This window comes from Ascidia mentula, chromosome 3 (assembly GCF_947561715.1).
Source record: "Ascidia mentula chromosome 3, kaAscMent1.1, whole genome shotgun sequence".
Lineage (NCBI taxonomy): Eukaryota > Metazoa > Chordata > Ascidiacea > Phlebobranchia > Ascidiidae > Ascidia > Ascidia mentula.
This window is the reverse complement of record NC_138568.1, coordinates 14,808,866-14,825,566: the sequence shown is the minus strand read 5'-3', so window position 1 is coordinate 14,825,566 and position 16,701 is coordinate 14,808,866. Positions and strand designations below refer to the sequence as shown.

The 16,701-nt window shown below is 37.8% G+C and overlaps 1 protein-coding gene across 1 annotated transcript; it reads right to left on the bottom strand.

Moving 5' to 3' along the window:
• Nucleotides 1-2,226: 2,226 nt before the first annotated feature.
• LOC145894084 (NFX1-type zinc finger-containing protein 1-like) lies at nt 2,227-15,022 on the bottom strand. Its single transcript, XM_082982537.1, has 46 exons — nt 14,791-15,022; nt 14,471-14,603; nt 14,053-14,190; nt 13,848-13,976; nt 13,655-13,791; nt 13,345-13,498; nt 13,204-13,288; nt 12,859-13,004; nt 12,638-12,784; nt 12,440-12,531; nt 12,296-12,385; nt 12,125-12,237; nt 11,921-12,074; nt 11,707-11,853; nt 11,530-11,649; nt 11,250-11,442; nt 10,961-11,190; nt 10,747-10,890; nt 10,613-10,690; nt 10,466-10,555; nt 10,319-10,402; nt 10,158-10,265; nt 9,746-9,793; nt 9,462-9,542; nt 8,791-8,901; nt 8,350-8,506; nt 8,065-8,257; nt 7,823-8,002; nt 7,561-7,767; nt 7,400-7,499; nt 7,216-7,346; nt 7,073-7,162; nt 6,863-7,016; nt 6,619-6,809; nt 6,306-6,465; nt 5,912-6,051; nt 4,813-4,982; nt 4,523-4,613; nt 4,340-4,467; nt 4,105-4,275; nt 3,825-3,975; nt 3,640-3,766; nt 3,405-3,579; nt 3,225-3,336; nt 2,993-3,170; nt 2,227-2,646 (listed from the first exon to the last, which is right to left on the bottom strand). Exons 1-46 carry the CDS (start codon nt 15,014-15,016, stop codon nt 2,531-2,533), a joined length of 6,300 nt encoding a protein of 2,099 aa, XP_082838663.1. The 5' UTR covers nt 15,017-15,022; the 3' UTR covers nt 2,227-2,530.
• Between the last annotated feature and the right edge of the window lie 1,679 nt (nt 15,023-16,701).

Sequence of the window (16,701 nt, the reverse complement as noted above, 5' to 3'; positions counted from 1 at the left end):
GTCTGGCTTGCCACAAGATTTTTGCAAACGATTTAGTTGTGGAGAGTTATTTGATGACTAAAAGTAAGTAGTGTTAAATCCTTTACTGGATTACAGTCGGCCATTGTTGCTAAGTTGTAAAGTTTACTTTCCCAACAAGAAAACAACCAAACTCATATGCCTACTTTCCAATAACCAAACCCTGGTACAATAACCAAATCCAGCTACAATGACCAAACCCTGCTACAATAACCAAACCCTGGTACAATAACCAAATCCTACTACAATGAACAAACCCTGGTACAATGACCAAACCCAGCTGCAATAACCAAACCCTGCTACAATGACCGACCCTGCTACAATGACCAAACCCTGCTACAGTGACCAAACCCAGCTACAATAACCAAACCCAGCTACAATGACCAAACTCAGCTACAATAACCAAACCCTGCTACAATGACCAAACCCTGCTACAATGACCAAACCCTGCTACAATGACCAAACCCTGCTACACTGACTAAACCCTGCTTCAATGACCAAACCCTGCTACACTGACTAAACCCTGCTTCAATGACCAAACCCTGCTACACTGACTAAACCCTGCTACAATGACCAAACCCTGCTACAATGACCAAACCCTGCTACACTGACTAAACCCTGCTTCAATGACCAAACCCTGCTTCAATGACCAAACCCTGCTGCAATAACCAAACCCTGGTACAATAACCAAATCCAGCTACAATGACCAAACCCTGCTACAATAACCAAACCCTGGTACAATAACCAAATCCTGCTACAATGAACAAATCCTACTGCAATAACCAAACCCTGGTACAATAACCAAATCCAGCTACAATGACCAAACCCGGCTACAATAACCAAACCCTGGTACAATAACCAAATCCTGCTACAATGAACAAATCCTACTACAATGAACAAACCCTGGTACAATGACCAAACCCAGCTGCAATAACCAAACCCTGCTACAATGACCGACCCTGCTACAATGACCAAACCCTGCTACAGTGACCAAACCCAGCTACAATAACCAAACCCAGCTACAATGACCAAACTCAGCTACAATAACCAAACCCTGCTACAATGACCAAACCCTGCTACATTGACCAAACCCTGCTTCAATGACCAAACCCTGCTACACTGACTAAACCCTGCTACAATGACCAAACCCTGCTACAATAACCAAACCCAGCTACAATCGAACCATGTTATATGTGGAAATAGTTATTGGAGATAATTTGTAGTTGTTTTTTTTGCGATGTTTTCGATAAATTGGTAGAAGTCCAATTTTCATGTGCAACAATTTAAGCAGCTAATAGAACAAATGAGCACGTATTTCTCTAATCACAAATAACCCTACACGTAGAATTGTACGAGAACAATCAACTTCTTCGAGCACCCATGCAACATTTCATATTCTTTACCATTGTTAATGACAATAGAGCCTGCAGATTATGTTTGCTTTAACTTTTCACCGTCGGTTGAGGTAAATATGTCTCTGTATAAACTACAATGAAAACAATATTAACGATCGCGACATAATGTGATCAACTGATGTGTCAAAGTAAATTGATGACAGATACAGGGGAGTTTTCTGGGAGGTGGGTTTGGTGTAAGAGAAGGCGACTTATCTGTCAGATTGCAATGCTGTGTATAGTACAGATGATATCATTTGGTAGCTTCGTTGCGATGGCCAAAGTTTTCAATTTTCATGGGCGTGATTATATTGTGACGTCATAATTTGTTACTATACCGTCAAAAAGTAAAACTGTCTCTGAATTTGGCCGTACAGTGTTAACGATAATCACATAACAAGATAGGCGTATTACGAAAACGACAAATAGCGGGGCAGTATTTGACATAAAACATACTGCAAAGCTGACCTTGCAACTATACCTTGATTGTGGGTTTAAAATTAGGCAAATTATTCTTCGAAGTTACAAATGCGACGAGTTACGTGGCGCTGTTACCTACAGACGCGCGTATTAGCTTTACTTCATTTTTTTTTAGGGCGCCTCCCCTAGGCCTTCCAGGACTACGCGCACATTACTGAAATATTGACTCTACTCAAGATTGGTCTCAAACACTCTTTGATGCAACACTTGACCCAAAACCTCACCAAAATTACCCGAAACTGGCTCAAATTCGCCCAAGCAACAACACATGCATATGTATTCACTCGAACGTAAAATTAACCCACATGCATTACTGATTGCTTCCATTGGCGAAACCTATATTATAAGGGCTCCCGATACATGAATTTGTTTATTTCTACACGAATTAAATGTATGTACATGGATTACAGCGTTCGTCAAATCCAACTTCAACTTACACAGTTATTTACACAAAATGGGCGTTTTACATGTAGATGTTACTATTCATGTCAATAACCAGTAGATTGTTGACGTCACACAGAGTTGATTGTAATGCGCTACAAAATTCAAAAATGCAATACAGGATCAGAAAAGACAGAAATGAAACGAAAGATATGTTAAGTATCAGGATATATACAATGCATATCATAGGTTATAGTTTAACGAAGAAGTTCAGGGGGAATGTACAAACTATTTGGATCAAAAGCTGAACTTGTTGCTCCGTCCATTTCACCGGCGAGTTCGTTCCCTTCATCTAGCCTATGGGAAGTCCCCCCTACAACCAACCAGAAAATACATAAACATCATGACCATATCTATACCATACAAGTTTTCTGTATATCATCCCAAAAGTTTTAATGACAATATCTCATTCCTTAATCGTTGATCTTGTGTTTTTCTTCTTATTTTCCCGAAAGACAATGTCACTCGATTCATATTTTGGATTATCTAATACTGGGTTATAAATTGTCTGATAAAAAATTGATTTGTTTTTGCCTGTATTTACACGAAAAAAGCGCACTTACCCTTGTACAATCTTGGGTTTTAAATATTTTTCTTCTACGACTAACTTAACAACAGGTATACGTCAATGAAACAAACATATACAATTATCAACAAACCAATATTTTCGTTGCATTCAGGACAACGGCTTCGCTGTGACGCTCCACCACATTCCCCGATGGCGTACACGTGGCCATTCCTACACTTGTACCAGTGACCTTTGCTCAAATTCATCGCTTTTAAAACCATTTTCCGCTCATCTTCCGAAATCCCCAACCCCGAAAACAAGGACGGATTCTAAAACAAACCCAAATGACTTTTGAATTTTTGTTTAATTTTTTACTCGACCACCTTTGACTTCATTTCATCCAGAAGTTTTTTCACTTTTTCTTCCTTTAATTGTGAGTAGGGAGAAAGATCTTTCAATAAAACATTTTCAAGTTCTCCCACCTCCTCGCAATCCCTAGTTGTTTAGTACGAGTTGTTATGAGAACGTATTTGTGATAGACAAAAATTATTTTACAAACTTACTGCAAAATTAGACTCCGTTCAATCAAAGGTTTGATTCTGATCAAAATATTCCAATGTTTTAGTCTCGCAAATTCGCGCTCCAAGTCGTCAATTTCTTGTCCAGAAAAGTTGTTTCTTTTGTTTGTTAACCACCTGGAAATTTGGCGACAACCTGCTTCAAATTCTTTCTTCATTCCTGGAAAAATTAGATCCAGAAATGATGGCGGAAAGAACACTCTTGGTCACGTTTTATCACCTTGTAATGTGGAGTTTGTCGATGATAAATATATATTTTTCAGATTTTGCAATAAGCTTGACAAACGACTTAAACCATTGTATTTTACTTCCACCACGTGGACGTCGTTCATCGTTCGAATTCGTCTCTGGAAATTTGAGTTTGCATAAATTTCGTCTGTGATTCATTTGAAGAATGTTCGATACCTCGTTCATTTCGTCAAGGATCTCATCTGCTTGCATTTTGAAGTAAAGTTTGATATTCAAGTCTTTTTTTATTTGTCCTTTCAATTTTCCGACTTCGGAGTTGATATTTTTGTTGTTACCAGCAATTTTCATCTTACATGCGTTAGTTATTCTGTAATAAAAGAAAACTATACTAGAAAAGACTTTCAGCTGGTTAAATACCCGATTTTTGATAAAAAAGCAACAGTTAAAAAGTTCTTTCAGGAAGATATTAAAATTTAGGCAAATGCTCTATATTTACTCTAGTTGTTTGTTGATGACATTTTTGTATCTCCTCGATTTTTTTATGGGGGTTTTGCATAGTGGGCATTCCTTCGAAGCAATATTCATTTCGTCTGTTTCTTCGTCGTTCATCCATTTATCCAGTCCTTGATATGTGAAAATATGTCCGCACTCCTCAAGCTGTACAAACCTATACAGATAACACAAACAACTGTATGTTTCTACTGGTTTAAATAACAAGTTAAAGTTTGTACCGAACATCCTCTTCGTCCTCATCACCGAAAAATATTTCAGTGACCTTGTCCTTGTCACAAACTCGACAGAGGTCAGGACACGTTTCGCCGCACAAACCAATACAAGGATGACCACATTTCTTAGTTTTCTTCAAACATATCTTTTGTTACAACAGAGTGAGTACAACCTGTTAAAATACATACCTGGCATGGTTCGTTGCACGGAGGTCTATCACAAGGTCCTGAACACAGCTTTGAGCATGAATGATGTTTACACTTCCAACCGCAAATTTCTCTGCATTTTTTTTAAATATTTAGAGATTACCTTCTGACTTAGGTTCGGATCTCAGGTTTTGCAATTGTCTTCTTTATTTAAGTTAAAGCAGAACCGAAAACCATAAGAAATATGTTTGTCAAGTTTAACGTTTATACAAACTGCTATGTTGATGTCAGAACAAATTAAACTGTATTGACTACTATGTATCAATACTTACATGCAAGGTTTGCAAGGTTCTGAACATATTCTCTTACACTTGCTGTGCTCGCACAACATTGTGCATTTCCTGGTGCATGGCGGACAATTCTGTGAGCAAGTAACTTCACACGTATGCCCGCATATTAGAACCCTTCCACACTTCTGCTTGCATCTCTCGTGTAAACGACCCTTTAAATATATTTGAGAATGTTGTAGTAGGAATCACAATGAGTAATGGAAAGTTACACTTTGTGAAATCAATTGTTTGGTTTAAAACATACTTATCATTTATATTCCTTCAGTTTGTCGTGTCTGTCTCTGATCTATGACTATATGCTTGCTTGTGCACTGCTTTTATAAGAGACTGACTGTTAAACAACTTTATTGGCACGAGCTTTCGCGAGATTGATCTCGCTTCATCAGGTGCAGCAAATGACGTGTCAAATAAAATGCGGTAACAGCGCTAAAAACAAGGAAGAAAAAAGAAAAAAGAAAAAACGCACGAAGAGGTGATAATTGTTGGTCACTGAGTGCCCGTGGCATCTTGGTGCGTATAATGGCTCATAAAGCCCCAGTCTCTATTGAGACCGTGGTTGATAGAGTCAAATTTTTGGATGAGGCGTTGTTCTGCCGTCTCTCTCGCTAGTCTCGTTCTTCTTATAACCTTCTGTAGCACCATGACCCTCAAGTCTTCAACACTGTGGTCAGGCTCGTTGAAATGAGCACCTACCGGTTTCTCGAGACTAGCGAGACTAGCGAGAGAGACGGCAGAACAACGCCTCATCCAAAAATTTGACTCTATCAACCACGGTCTCAATAGAGACTGGGGCTTTATGAGCCATTATACGCACCAAGATGCCACGGGCACTCAGTGACCAACAATTATCACCTCTTCGTGCGTTTTTTCTTTTTTCTTCCTTGTTTTTAGGGCTGTTACCGCATTTTATTTGACACGTCATTTGCTGCACCTGATGAAGCGAGATCAATCTCGCGAAAGCTCGTGCCAATAAAGTTGTTTAACAGTCAGTCTCTTATAAAAGCAGTGCACAAGCAAGCATATTATCATTTATAGAAAGGAAAAAGCAAAACATTCGTAAGTATAGTGACGAAAATATTACTTGAAAGCATGACGAGCACGTTCCCTTGCACAGATGTTCACATTTCAACATCGCATTGCATTTCTTTTTGCAAAGGCTTGGGTCTGGACTTGCCGATGAATGACAGAAAACTTTTATTTTATGTCCACAAGGACTCTTCGCTGAAAAGAATTAAAAGAACTAGATTTTAACGTCTTTTGGATAAATTCGTTACTGAAACAGATATTGATGCAAACAAACCTTATTTATATGTACGACAAGTTTGAAGAAACAAATGTTGCTTCGACTGACTTTTACCACTGAGATAAAACTAATGATAATGTACAAATGCACGAAAAGTGGATAGAGTTACAATTGATTTTAGACAAGTTTGGGCTCAAATACCCAAGAATCGAAACTTTTATAAAGGAGTTACCCATGACTGAAACCATGCAGTTTGTGGTGCAAAATCTCCCACATGAACTCATGCAATTGTGGCCACATTCCAATGTTTTGGTGCAAGGAATTTTACAAAGGAATGTGTGTGGATCTTGATGACAAGGCACTTCCTGTTCATGTTTGCACCAGGGAATCACCTGCAATATAATCGAATAAATATTAAAAAATCCTCTGTGAATTATCAGAAATAAAATGTTTGTTTTTTTATTTCTTGCGCTTGGGAATCTTTAAATTGTTTTAAGTGCTTCGCAAATATTGTCGCAAAGATAAAAAAAAAACGATTTCAGTACCTTTATCACAGAAACTTTGCATTCTCCACAATCCTCGTGGCACTTTAAAGGACATATATGACCTTGAGGACACTTTTTAACACATGGTTTTCTGCACTTATGCTTGTAATGTTCCGCATCAAGAGGATGGCAACTCCTCGGACAACTATGTCCACACTGAAGTCTTACCCCACATACTTTGTCACATCCACCTGGAGAAGAAGCTCGGTAACAAAACCTGGTTTGTTTAAATTCACGTAACGACCTTCAGGTACTTTGTTGAAGTCTGTAACAACTGAGGCCTCAGTAATATGACCGGGATGGTTTCTACAACAAAGCGGGAGCGATTTTCCGAACTGTCCGTGTAGTTTTAAGTCATCCACTATGTGTCGCCAAAGAGCACTTTTTTCTTGGAGAATCTTATTCAAAAATCCATCCATAAAATTTGATACATAACATTTCTATGACAATTTACCGTGAAATTTCCAATGCAATACAAACCCATCTTTGCTCGCGAGAGAGCGACGCACACGCGGTTTTTAACCTTCAGGAATCCGATGTTTTGCTGAAGAAAACAATTTATTTGCTTCTTACCAAAACCTTTCAACAATTTCCAACCTCGTCGTTGCTTCGGACGAGAGAAAGAAGAATGACGTCATTTTCCTCCCCTTGAAAATTATCTACTGCAGTCACACGGACACCCTGGTAAAGTTTCTTCTCCATAACGCGCTTGAAAGCGAATAGTTGACCTGGAAAGTCATATTTGACGTCACCAATGTCTATATCACAATCACCGCTGTACCTGTGTAAGCCGTGAGTATCGTGATTTGCTCGGGTTTGTAACCTTGACATAAGAGGTACTGGCAAAGTGCAACCATGTAGTCTGCCTCGTGCTGGTTTGTCTGATAAAATATTTGTTATCGAATAAAAGATCCTTGTGAAGAAACAACCAACTCGGTTTACCTTGCTTTTTCCGTCAGAAACACTTTCCTCGGGTTGTTCGTGAGTTATGAAAAATACATTTTGGGAAATTCCCCGAATGTTTTCGTATTTTTCCACACTGCAGTGGTCAATCAAGTCTGAATAAATGTTAATTCGAAGCAAGTCAGCGATTCTTGGTCGCATTCTATGTTGAACCTTCAGTTTTGTGTACGGTAATCCATTTTTTATCTAAAAAATCACTGGTATTACATGTTGTGAAGTTCATAACATTAACTATGGTCACCATTCGTTCGAACAAGGAAATGTCCAAGTTAAATTTCACAGCAAGTTCGTGAACGGTCGGTGAAGGTCTGAGCTGTTGATGGTCGCCGATCAGTATCAGATGTTCGGTTGATTTGGGCATTGTTGTAACAATATGAGCTTCCAGAACCTCAGCAGCTTCTTCAACGATCACAATTTTCACCTAAATAACCGGTATTATTGGCGTAACTTCTGCAACACTTATGCTGCTGGCAAATTGCTTACGGGTAAGTTTCGAATAATATCACGGTACTTTGCTGCACCAGTTGTTGTCATTCCAATAACATCAGCTTCTTCCAGTATGGCTCGATCATCGCTTTTCTGGATTTCATGTAAACTTTTTGCAAGCCGGTTGTACTTGCAAGAGTGAACTTCAACTTTTTCCCTTATTGTGGTTCGAAAGTCAGCAACCCATCTCCTGCCATGAGGTTAAATCACATACTTAGTTTTCCGTACAATCAACTGCACTCAATGCTGGTCGTTATCACTGCGTTAAGTTCGAATACTCACCGATACAAATTCCATCTTTGATCTGCACGCAACGTGTTTATGTTTGTTAGGTTTCGGGCTGATTCACTTGTCATGGCATCAATTTTTCCGAGCTCGTTCATCACAGCCTGTTGTCGTTTTGTTTTCCCTCCCTTTTGCCTTCCACCATGAAGGTCACCTAGTTTCATCAAGGTCATGTAATTATTTAGAGTTAACAACAAGTTTTATCGATAGAAGTTTGTATGAAGACACCATGACTGGAAGTTTATATTATCATAAATTCCTGTTAGCATATTGCCAACAAAATCGTGGCAACAGAGTTTTTGACAGCTTTTACGTATGAACTTAACATGGGCGTTGTTTTGTGGAAATACTGATGATGCTTATAATATACATGCATTAACAGAATATCTTGTTGTACGACAAACGAACTAAGGTTTCATATAAAAATTGTTAAAATACCCTTAAATATGAATGCGGACATTTTTCTGATAAGTTTTTCCCTTTGTTTTTGTTTTTGCTTTTCTGTTTCTGTCAAGTTGCTACGTAAGAACTTGGCCAACATTTCATCATCTGTGATTGATTAATATAGAAAATATTTCAAGTAAATAATCTTGGCCTTGAAAGCTTTGACGAAAAAGTTGTAGTAAAAGTAATTTCCGTTATACGTGCAAGAAAGCCATAATAATTGAGAGTTGCAGACAGGGTGTACACGCACTGTTTCGACCTGTGAGGTCTCGGTGAGTTGTGCAGTTCAGTGCAGTTGTTGACTGCGGCACTGTGCTAGCTTTTACACTAGCAGGCACACTAATTGTATTGAATTGGGTTTTAGCCTTTAGCACTATCGGTTACCAAGCAGTTCCGTTTGGCCATAGAGCGCTCCACGGTGGTTCGTCTCTGTTATTTGGTACTCAGTATAGGGTACCCAACAGATCGACGTTGACCGAAAGGTGCCACAAAGCGGAAATAAGTGTGCTCGCTAGTGTAAAAGCTAACACAGTTCCGATGAGACCTCACAGGTCGAAACAGTGCGTGTACACACTGTCTGCAGCTCTCAATTTCCATTACTTTTACCAGGTTATACATTTTTCACATAAGATCCCGAAATGTGATTTAGTGACAAAGGTACTCACCTGGCATCCTTTGTTCTTGAAGTAAAGCAGCTTCTTCCTCAATTTCAAGTTCACTATTTTCATTTGTTTCATATGTGTAGTCTGTATTTGAAAACGAGAGTTGGAATTAATATGTCACAGGAACACTACTTACAGATTTTCTCATAATTCAGAGAATAAAAAGACTGGTCCATACCATTGTAAATAGTGTCATGTTTCATACAAAAAAACATGGCAATGTTTAAAATTTATAGACAAGTCTCTTTATTCTTAGAATATTCCACAGGTTATTTGATTCATCTCACTTCTTATTTGTGAATGTTCTTGTAACCACTGCAGAGCATTTTGGTTTTCTGAAACAAATTTTGAATATTAAACATTTGCAAGAAATTGTGTGAGCTGCATACAGATAGCCAACTGTTTCGACCTCTAAGGTCTCATCAGTGCAGCTGGCGTGACTATCATATGACTTTGCCGACCAAACGGTCAAGCAAAGCCTTGTGTTGACCAACATCCTTTGGGCACCAAACCAGGTGCAACCTTACGGAGAAAACAAGGGGGAAACACTATGGCCAAGCAATGCTCAACTGATACTGCCGTCAGGCAAGAAAGTGTGTCATTCCAAACTATTAATATTTGCACACTTTGAACATTTTAGTTACTCAGTTTAGTACTTTCACAGAGAAACTTGTAAAACAAAATTTGAAGTCTACAAACCTGAAACCATAATTGCACAGTTAATTTCCTCGTTGTTAAATCCAAGTTTTGTCAGTTGTTGACAGTTTGGTGGCAAAGCTATATGGTGTAATATTTCTAAAACTATATCTGCAAAGAAAAAGGTTGTTGCTATCCAGAAAAACAACTTATAAAACAAATGCCTGTCGGTGGAGGTTCGATTGATCTCATCTTAACAAACCGATGTTTGCGCATCCAATTAAACAATCTTTGGACATTGAAGGAACCTAAACAATATTGAAGAATATTAAGCAGACGAACTCTTAATTGCTTCGAAGAGATTTACTCACATGTGCGAACAATGGCATCATAGAAATGTTGTAGGTTAAAGTGTTTGGGATGAAGTGTTTGAAAAACATTAGTAATTCTGTTCAAAGCTTCTGCAAATATTTAAGGCACAAAATTTACATTGTTTGCGTGCACTTAAAAATACATACGACTTGCAACAAAATCCTTGTCAAGTTTAAAGTTTCCCATTGATTCCACACCTAGCCACTCCAGAAAAGATTCATTTGCTGAAACATATTTCATGTTGGTAAATTGATCATAAGTTTTATAACAAACAACTCACGGTCACGTGGGCAGCTATCGATTTGATTGTAGAGATGCACAGGAATGACTGGCCAGAGTGTTTCCAAGTTCAGAATTACTTTACTTGAAACTTCCAAAATCTCAATGTTTTCCATCATTTTTTCGATAAGAACTTGCCTTTCCCCTGCCCAATATTTAAGTTATATTCAAACACTTGTAACAAATCGGTATTTATTATTTTGCATATTTGTTGCCTTTTAATTTCCCAAAAGTGCTTTTGTTAAACTTTGTAGCATAGTTGTAACATCGTTTCTTGCTCATTAGTGTGCAATGTAGAAGGTTTTCGTTTTTACATCTTCCACCAACCCTCACGATTCCAGATGGATGGAATGGAACAATTCCTTCGAGAAACTGATCAAGCGCATGGTTTGTGTAACATACAACAAGGATCGGATTCTTCCGTCCCATGTCATTTTTTGTGAGGCTGAGAACGCCATATTTTTTGTTACAATGAATGGAAAAACAATAAAACTTTGAACCTACCCGTTTGTTAGCATCAGTTTCATGATAGTTAAACCAATGTATGTTTTCCCTGTTCCTGGTGGTCCTTGAATAATCGACAATTCATTTGTAAACGCATTGATTAAAGCTTCCCTCTGAGAATCATCAAGTGCTAATTTCTCAGCGGTAGGCCAATTGTTTTTGACCAAAATATCCACTAAGCCTGAAGGAGCTCCTGAAATTGACGTTTATTTTACGATTAAAAAAACAACTTTGTCATCCAAGCTTAACTATTTTTTAATGTTTAGCAATACATTTTTACCTTCAAACTCAGAAGAAAACGTAAAAAGTGCTTTGAATGGGTTGTTTCTAAAGTAAAGTGGTGAGTTTATCCTACTTTGGCATCTCACAAGATATCTCTCCAATGGAATCCTTTCAATTTCTACAGAAATATTATTCCATTAACAATTTGCTAAATAATCCTGAAAATAAGCAATACCTTGAAGACTAGCAAGTACATGACGATATGCCTCAAAGTAAGCTTCTGTTTCAATCATTGTGTACTCCTGCTGCATATCAATATCAGGCACTTTAAAGGTTTCATCAAAAAATGGGTCGAAATCCTTATCAGAAAAATACATCTCATCTAAAAGTAAAGTTTTTTTGTTTCAATCAACAAACTTATCATTGTTGCTGCTTTTGTTTAAAATCACCTTCGCTGCGAATTTTTCCTTCTTGATAAAAATCATCATCCACGGGCGCTGTTATTTCTAAGAGATTGGTGCTGTGAACAAATTCAACATTCAAGTATCCAAAACATAGGTCATTAGGATTTCGTTGTGAAATTGTGGCAAAAAGTAAGTTGTTCTGCAAAGGAAAAGAAGTCAGAAGAGCATTGGAAATGCTCAGAAATGTACCTGAAAGTTGTCAGATGAAAGGCAAATTAAATTCCCAAACATTAATCTTTTGCTACTTTGCCATCGAATGCTACGGAATGGTCTTGAGTCAAAATGTATACGATGCAACATTCCTGAAAACCATTTAATTTTTTATAAAATTGCAGTGATGTAGATTTGCCAGAAATTTACCTCGACCCCCAGGAAAGGAATATTCAACTTTTACTTTGTTGTAAACTTTAACACATTGTTTGTGTTTTCTCTCTCTACTCGCACCCAAATCTGCACAACAGAATTTTGTGAAAAGTTTACCTTTTTACTCCTTTAATCTATTACCAGAAGACAGATGTTCTTGTATTCCATCCCGCAGAGGTCGAACAAAATCTTCTCGCAAAAGTCTAAACTGGACATCCAAATAATGCTCCTGGCTGTTAAAAGTAATTTTTAAACAAACAAAGGACAGAGAAACGAAGAAAATGGTAAGTAAACGTATACTTCCAATGCAATGCCGTTCACACTAAATATTCTCTTTACCTTTGGTAAGCATTGGAAATCAGGTTGGTTCTTATAAAAAGATTTTTAGTTGAGTGAATATCAGACTGTGTAGGAAACACTGGGATTTCTCTAAAATCATCTGGTGGCTTTTCATTGTGCAATGCTCCAGGGTTTTCATAATGTTGTCTTTTAACATAAACGAAGGGATATAATTTTAACATAATCACAGTTAGCGTAGGGAAGAAAACAACAACACATACTTCTTCTGTTTGAGAGTTTCAACTTTGACCGGCGACGTTTCCTCGAACATTTCTTGAACTTCACCAAATATTTGAGAAACATTTTCATGTGATTGAAGATTCAAATTTTTAATTACATTTTCAACAATTAATTTAAGCATGGAAACCTGAAAAAGTAATTGAGCAAATAAGCTTATAATTTTGTTCAGATTATTTTTTAGATAATGCTTTATTTTGTAGACAGATAACACATTGTTTCTACCTGGGTCACATCTGTTGCTATTGCGTCTGTAATTTAGCGCTTTTTAGGGCCCCAGTGCTTCTACCCGAAGTTTAAATTTTAATTTAACTTTGTTGTTTACTTGCCTGCTTTTTTGAGGTCGTTGGCATTTTGTTCATCCATCCTTTCATCACTTGAAGGCAATTAACAACATGAGTGACATCAACATTTCTGAACATTTCAAAAAGTGTTAAAGCTTTAAAAACGGATTTTTGAAAATTTTAAACCTTCCACCACTGCTTATGCCATGCAAAAATGTGGAAGCCTTCTCATGAAAGTTGCAATCCAGCGCAGTTTTTAAAACAAAATTGACAGATTGATGATTTGGAACATCATCTCTGCATATTTTTGCCAATGCACCAAGAATCATTTGGATCATGCCTGTAAACGAGATACGAAGAACTCGATTTGTGGCAAATATAAGTTTGAAGTGTAACTGATTAATTTAAATATTTCATTATTTAATTACAAAAAACGTTTAACTAACACTGTGCAAAATTATTACAAGGGCAAAAAAATTGCTAAAACGTGACTTACCGTCCCTCAAGTTTTGTTTTAGTGTGAGGTAAAACCCTGATGATTCTGTTGATAAACGGATTGCCAAATCACCAGAGGTTATGTCCTCATTGTTAACCATCTCTTCAAGTGCTTTGTATGGAATTGGTTTTGGAATGCTGGAATCATAGCAACAGTGTAACCTCAGTTCTTCTAAAGCCGAATATAAACTAACCATTTCTCATGATTTGCAGATGATGAATAAGAACCTCTCTTATAAGGAGAATACCTTGGGGAGTTTATTGGTGAGTGGAAAACATCTTTTCGACGGCCAACATGAGAAGTTGAACATCCTGGCGAATTCCTATAATTTCAATATAAATATATCAGAAGGATATAGTATAAAGTAATGCAAGTGCAAATTCTACACAGACACCAACCATTTTTTATGATTAGCAGATGATGGGTGCGAACCGCTCTTATGAGGAGAGTATCTTCGTGAACGTGTTGGTGATCTTTTGAAAACTTCCTTATGTTCACGACCGCCAAGATTAGAAGTTGAACATTCTGGCGAATTCCTTTGGATTAATATATTTTGATTATTATATCAACAAACATTAATGCTTGGTATTCCTCTTGTTAATAGATAGATCATGAGTGGTCGAAAGCAACACCCACTTTCTAATAGTGATGAGGCAGTATGACGTATTCGTTCATTGAACTGCTCGTTGTTACAAATGTGTAACCATTGACAAATAATATAACTTTACTTGACGAAAGGATTTTGATAAACTCCACGCTTGATTTGAAAAAAAGTTGATCATCGCGCGGACATCTCGAATCAGGACTAAGTTTCACCTGGGTTGGGTGTAATGTTGGAAGTCTATCTGGGGTCCTGAGTAAATGGGTTCGGGTGAAGTTGGACGATATATATGACTGCCGCCGCTCGCTGTTGCAGTTGGCTTCACTGCTGAAGCAAATGAACGCGCTCCTGCAAATCATATTCAAAATGACTTCGACTCCTACGAATTTTCTCATTGTTTTTCATTCAGTCTTTCAGCAACGCAAAGATTACATATTTAACGAAAAACTGATACATTCCCGTAAAACAACCCTCGAATGATACACAACTTATTTAAAAACAACAAGCAACCCAAAAACATTGCATGAGGTCTTACTAGAAACATTTTCCTCAATCTCTCGTTGTATTCTCCTGCCACGAATTGGAGTCCTTTCATTTCTCTCTCTTGCATCAGACTTGATCTTTGACAGTGCGTTGACAGTTACACGTAAGTTTGTATCCCTTCCTGAAGATATTCTTCGACTCGGAGAAGCAATTCTATTAAATATTGGCCTCTCGACAGATTGACGACAAAGAGGTTTCAATTTCACTCGTCTTGTCATCTTAAATTTAATTCTGCGTAAAACGAAAAATCAACTTGTTAGAAACTGGCGCAGCAATTGCTGGTGACCAATTTAGAAAATAGATGGCTACATTTTGAGCCAAGTAGTTTGGAGGCGGAACTTTCCAGGACGCATGACGAATTGCACTGGAGGTTGGAGCAGTACAGGACATTAGGTGGCCTGCATGGTGTGTGGACCTAAGCAAATCTCATTATAACGAGTTTGCCATCGACTCACACACCAAGTTGCAAGCTGGGTTGGTATCCCGGTGTGGTGAAAAGAATGAAAGCTTAAACTCTGTCTGTACAAATGAAGGATGTCCACTTCTTTTGTCTTGTATTTTCAGTTTCTTTAGACACAAGCTTTAGTGAGTTCCTTTCTCTTTATCTGTACATAAACAATCGTACAGCGAAAAAATCTTTACTTTGCCAACTATATCTTCATATAAAACGATGCGCTGACTTTGTCTTAACTAATTTCACAACCTAGCTGTTGTAAATTGTCGATGCACGTATTACGCAAAGAAGCACATCCTCACAGCGCTATTTAAACCGGTTACTCAACCACCGTGTAGGCAGGTGGAACCAAGCGCGTCACAATTGTTACTCGCGTGACGTAATATTGTTTTTGACATTATTCAGTAAGGAACTATTTTACAGTAGGTACACACACAATATGTACACAATATTATCTGCATACACATTACGTGTTTGCATTTAAACTTGATTCTCGAGTTACTTGACTTACCAGAGAACATTTAGCAAACAATTTAGTTCTGGGAACTAATTTGTTGATTGAAAGTGAGTAGTGTTGAGTCCCTAACTGCATTTTAGTTGGTCATTGTTGTCGAGCTGTAAAGTTTGCTCTGCCAACAACAAACCAACCAAACTATAATGCCTACGTTACATCGATAAAAAACCTGCTATTCGACGAACAAACTTAGCTAAAATTAACTAAACCAGACTAACAGAGGAACTTGACGTGAATTTTCATTGTCTCGGGTAATGTAGAAAATGCACCAACACAATACTTTTGCAACAAGCGAAATAAGTTACCACTAGCCTAAGTGATTATCCGCAATCCACTGCTCCCAAGATTAAACAATCAAATCCACAACCCTTCTCTGCTCTTCTTGAAACTAAAACATTGATGCGTCAGTCGCCACTGACTCTCTCGCATAACGCTTTGACTGATGCGCCTGTTGCCTTTTCGAGACATGAAGAAAGTTGTTTTGATGCAGGAGAACCACCAGCGTGTTAACCAAGGTTTTCGATAAATAAATAAAAAGTACGTCATCCGTAGACATGTATTAAGTAAATATTGTTACTTGCGAACTAAGCTTTTACAAGTATGTACATGCTTGTTTTTGTTAAACTTCTTGCGATTGTTTGTGGAATGAGCAGAAGGCTTGTTGAACAATAGAATGGATAGCAAGGCTTTGTACAAAGACTTTCATAAGGCAGGTTGTTGAGCGTAACACTGGATACACAAGTATTGATTACACAGTGTTTGCTACACATACCATAAATAACGTAACTGTGACATGTATTGGCGTCATCGCTGCTGTGTGGAAATCACTTAACTGTGACCACAAGAGTTAAAGGTCTGGGATACTCAATCTTTTCAATTCGACCATGCGTAACGCGCACCTTTGCTTGTTACGTGACACTACCACGAGCATTGTA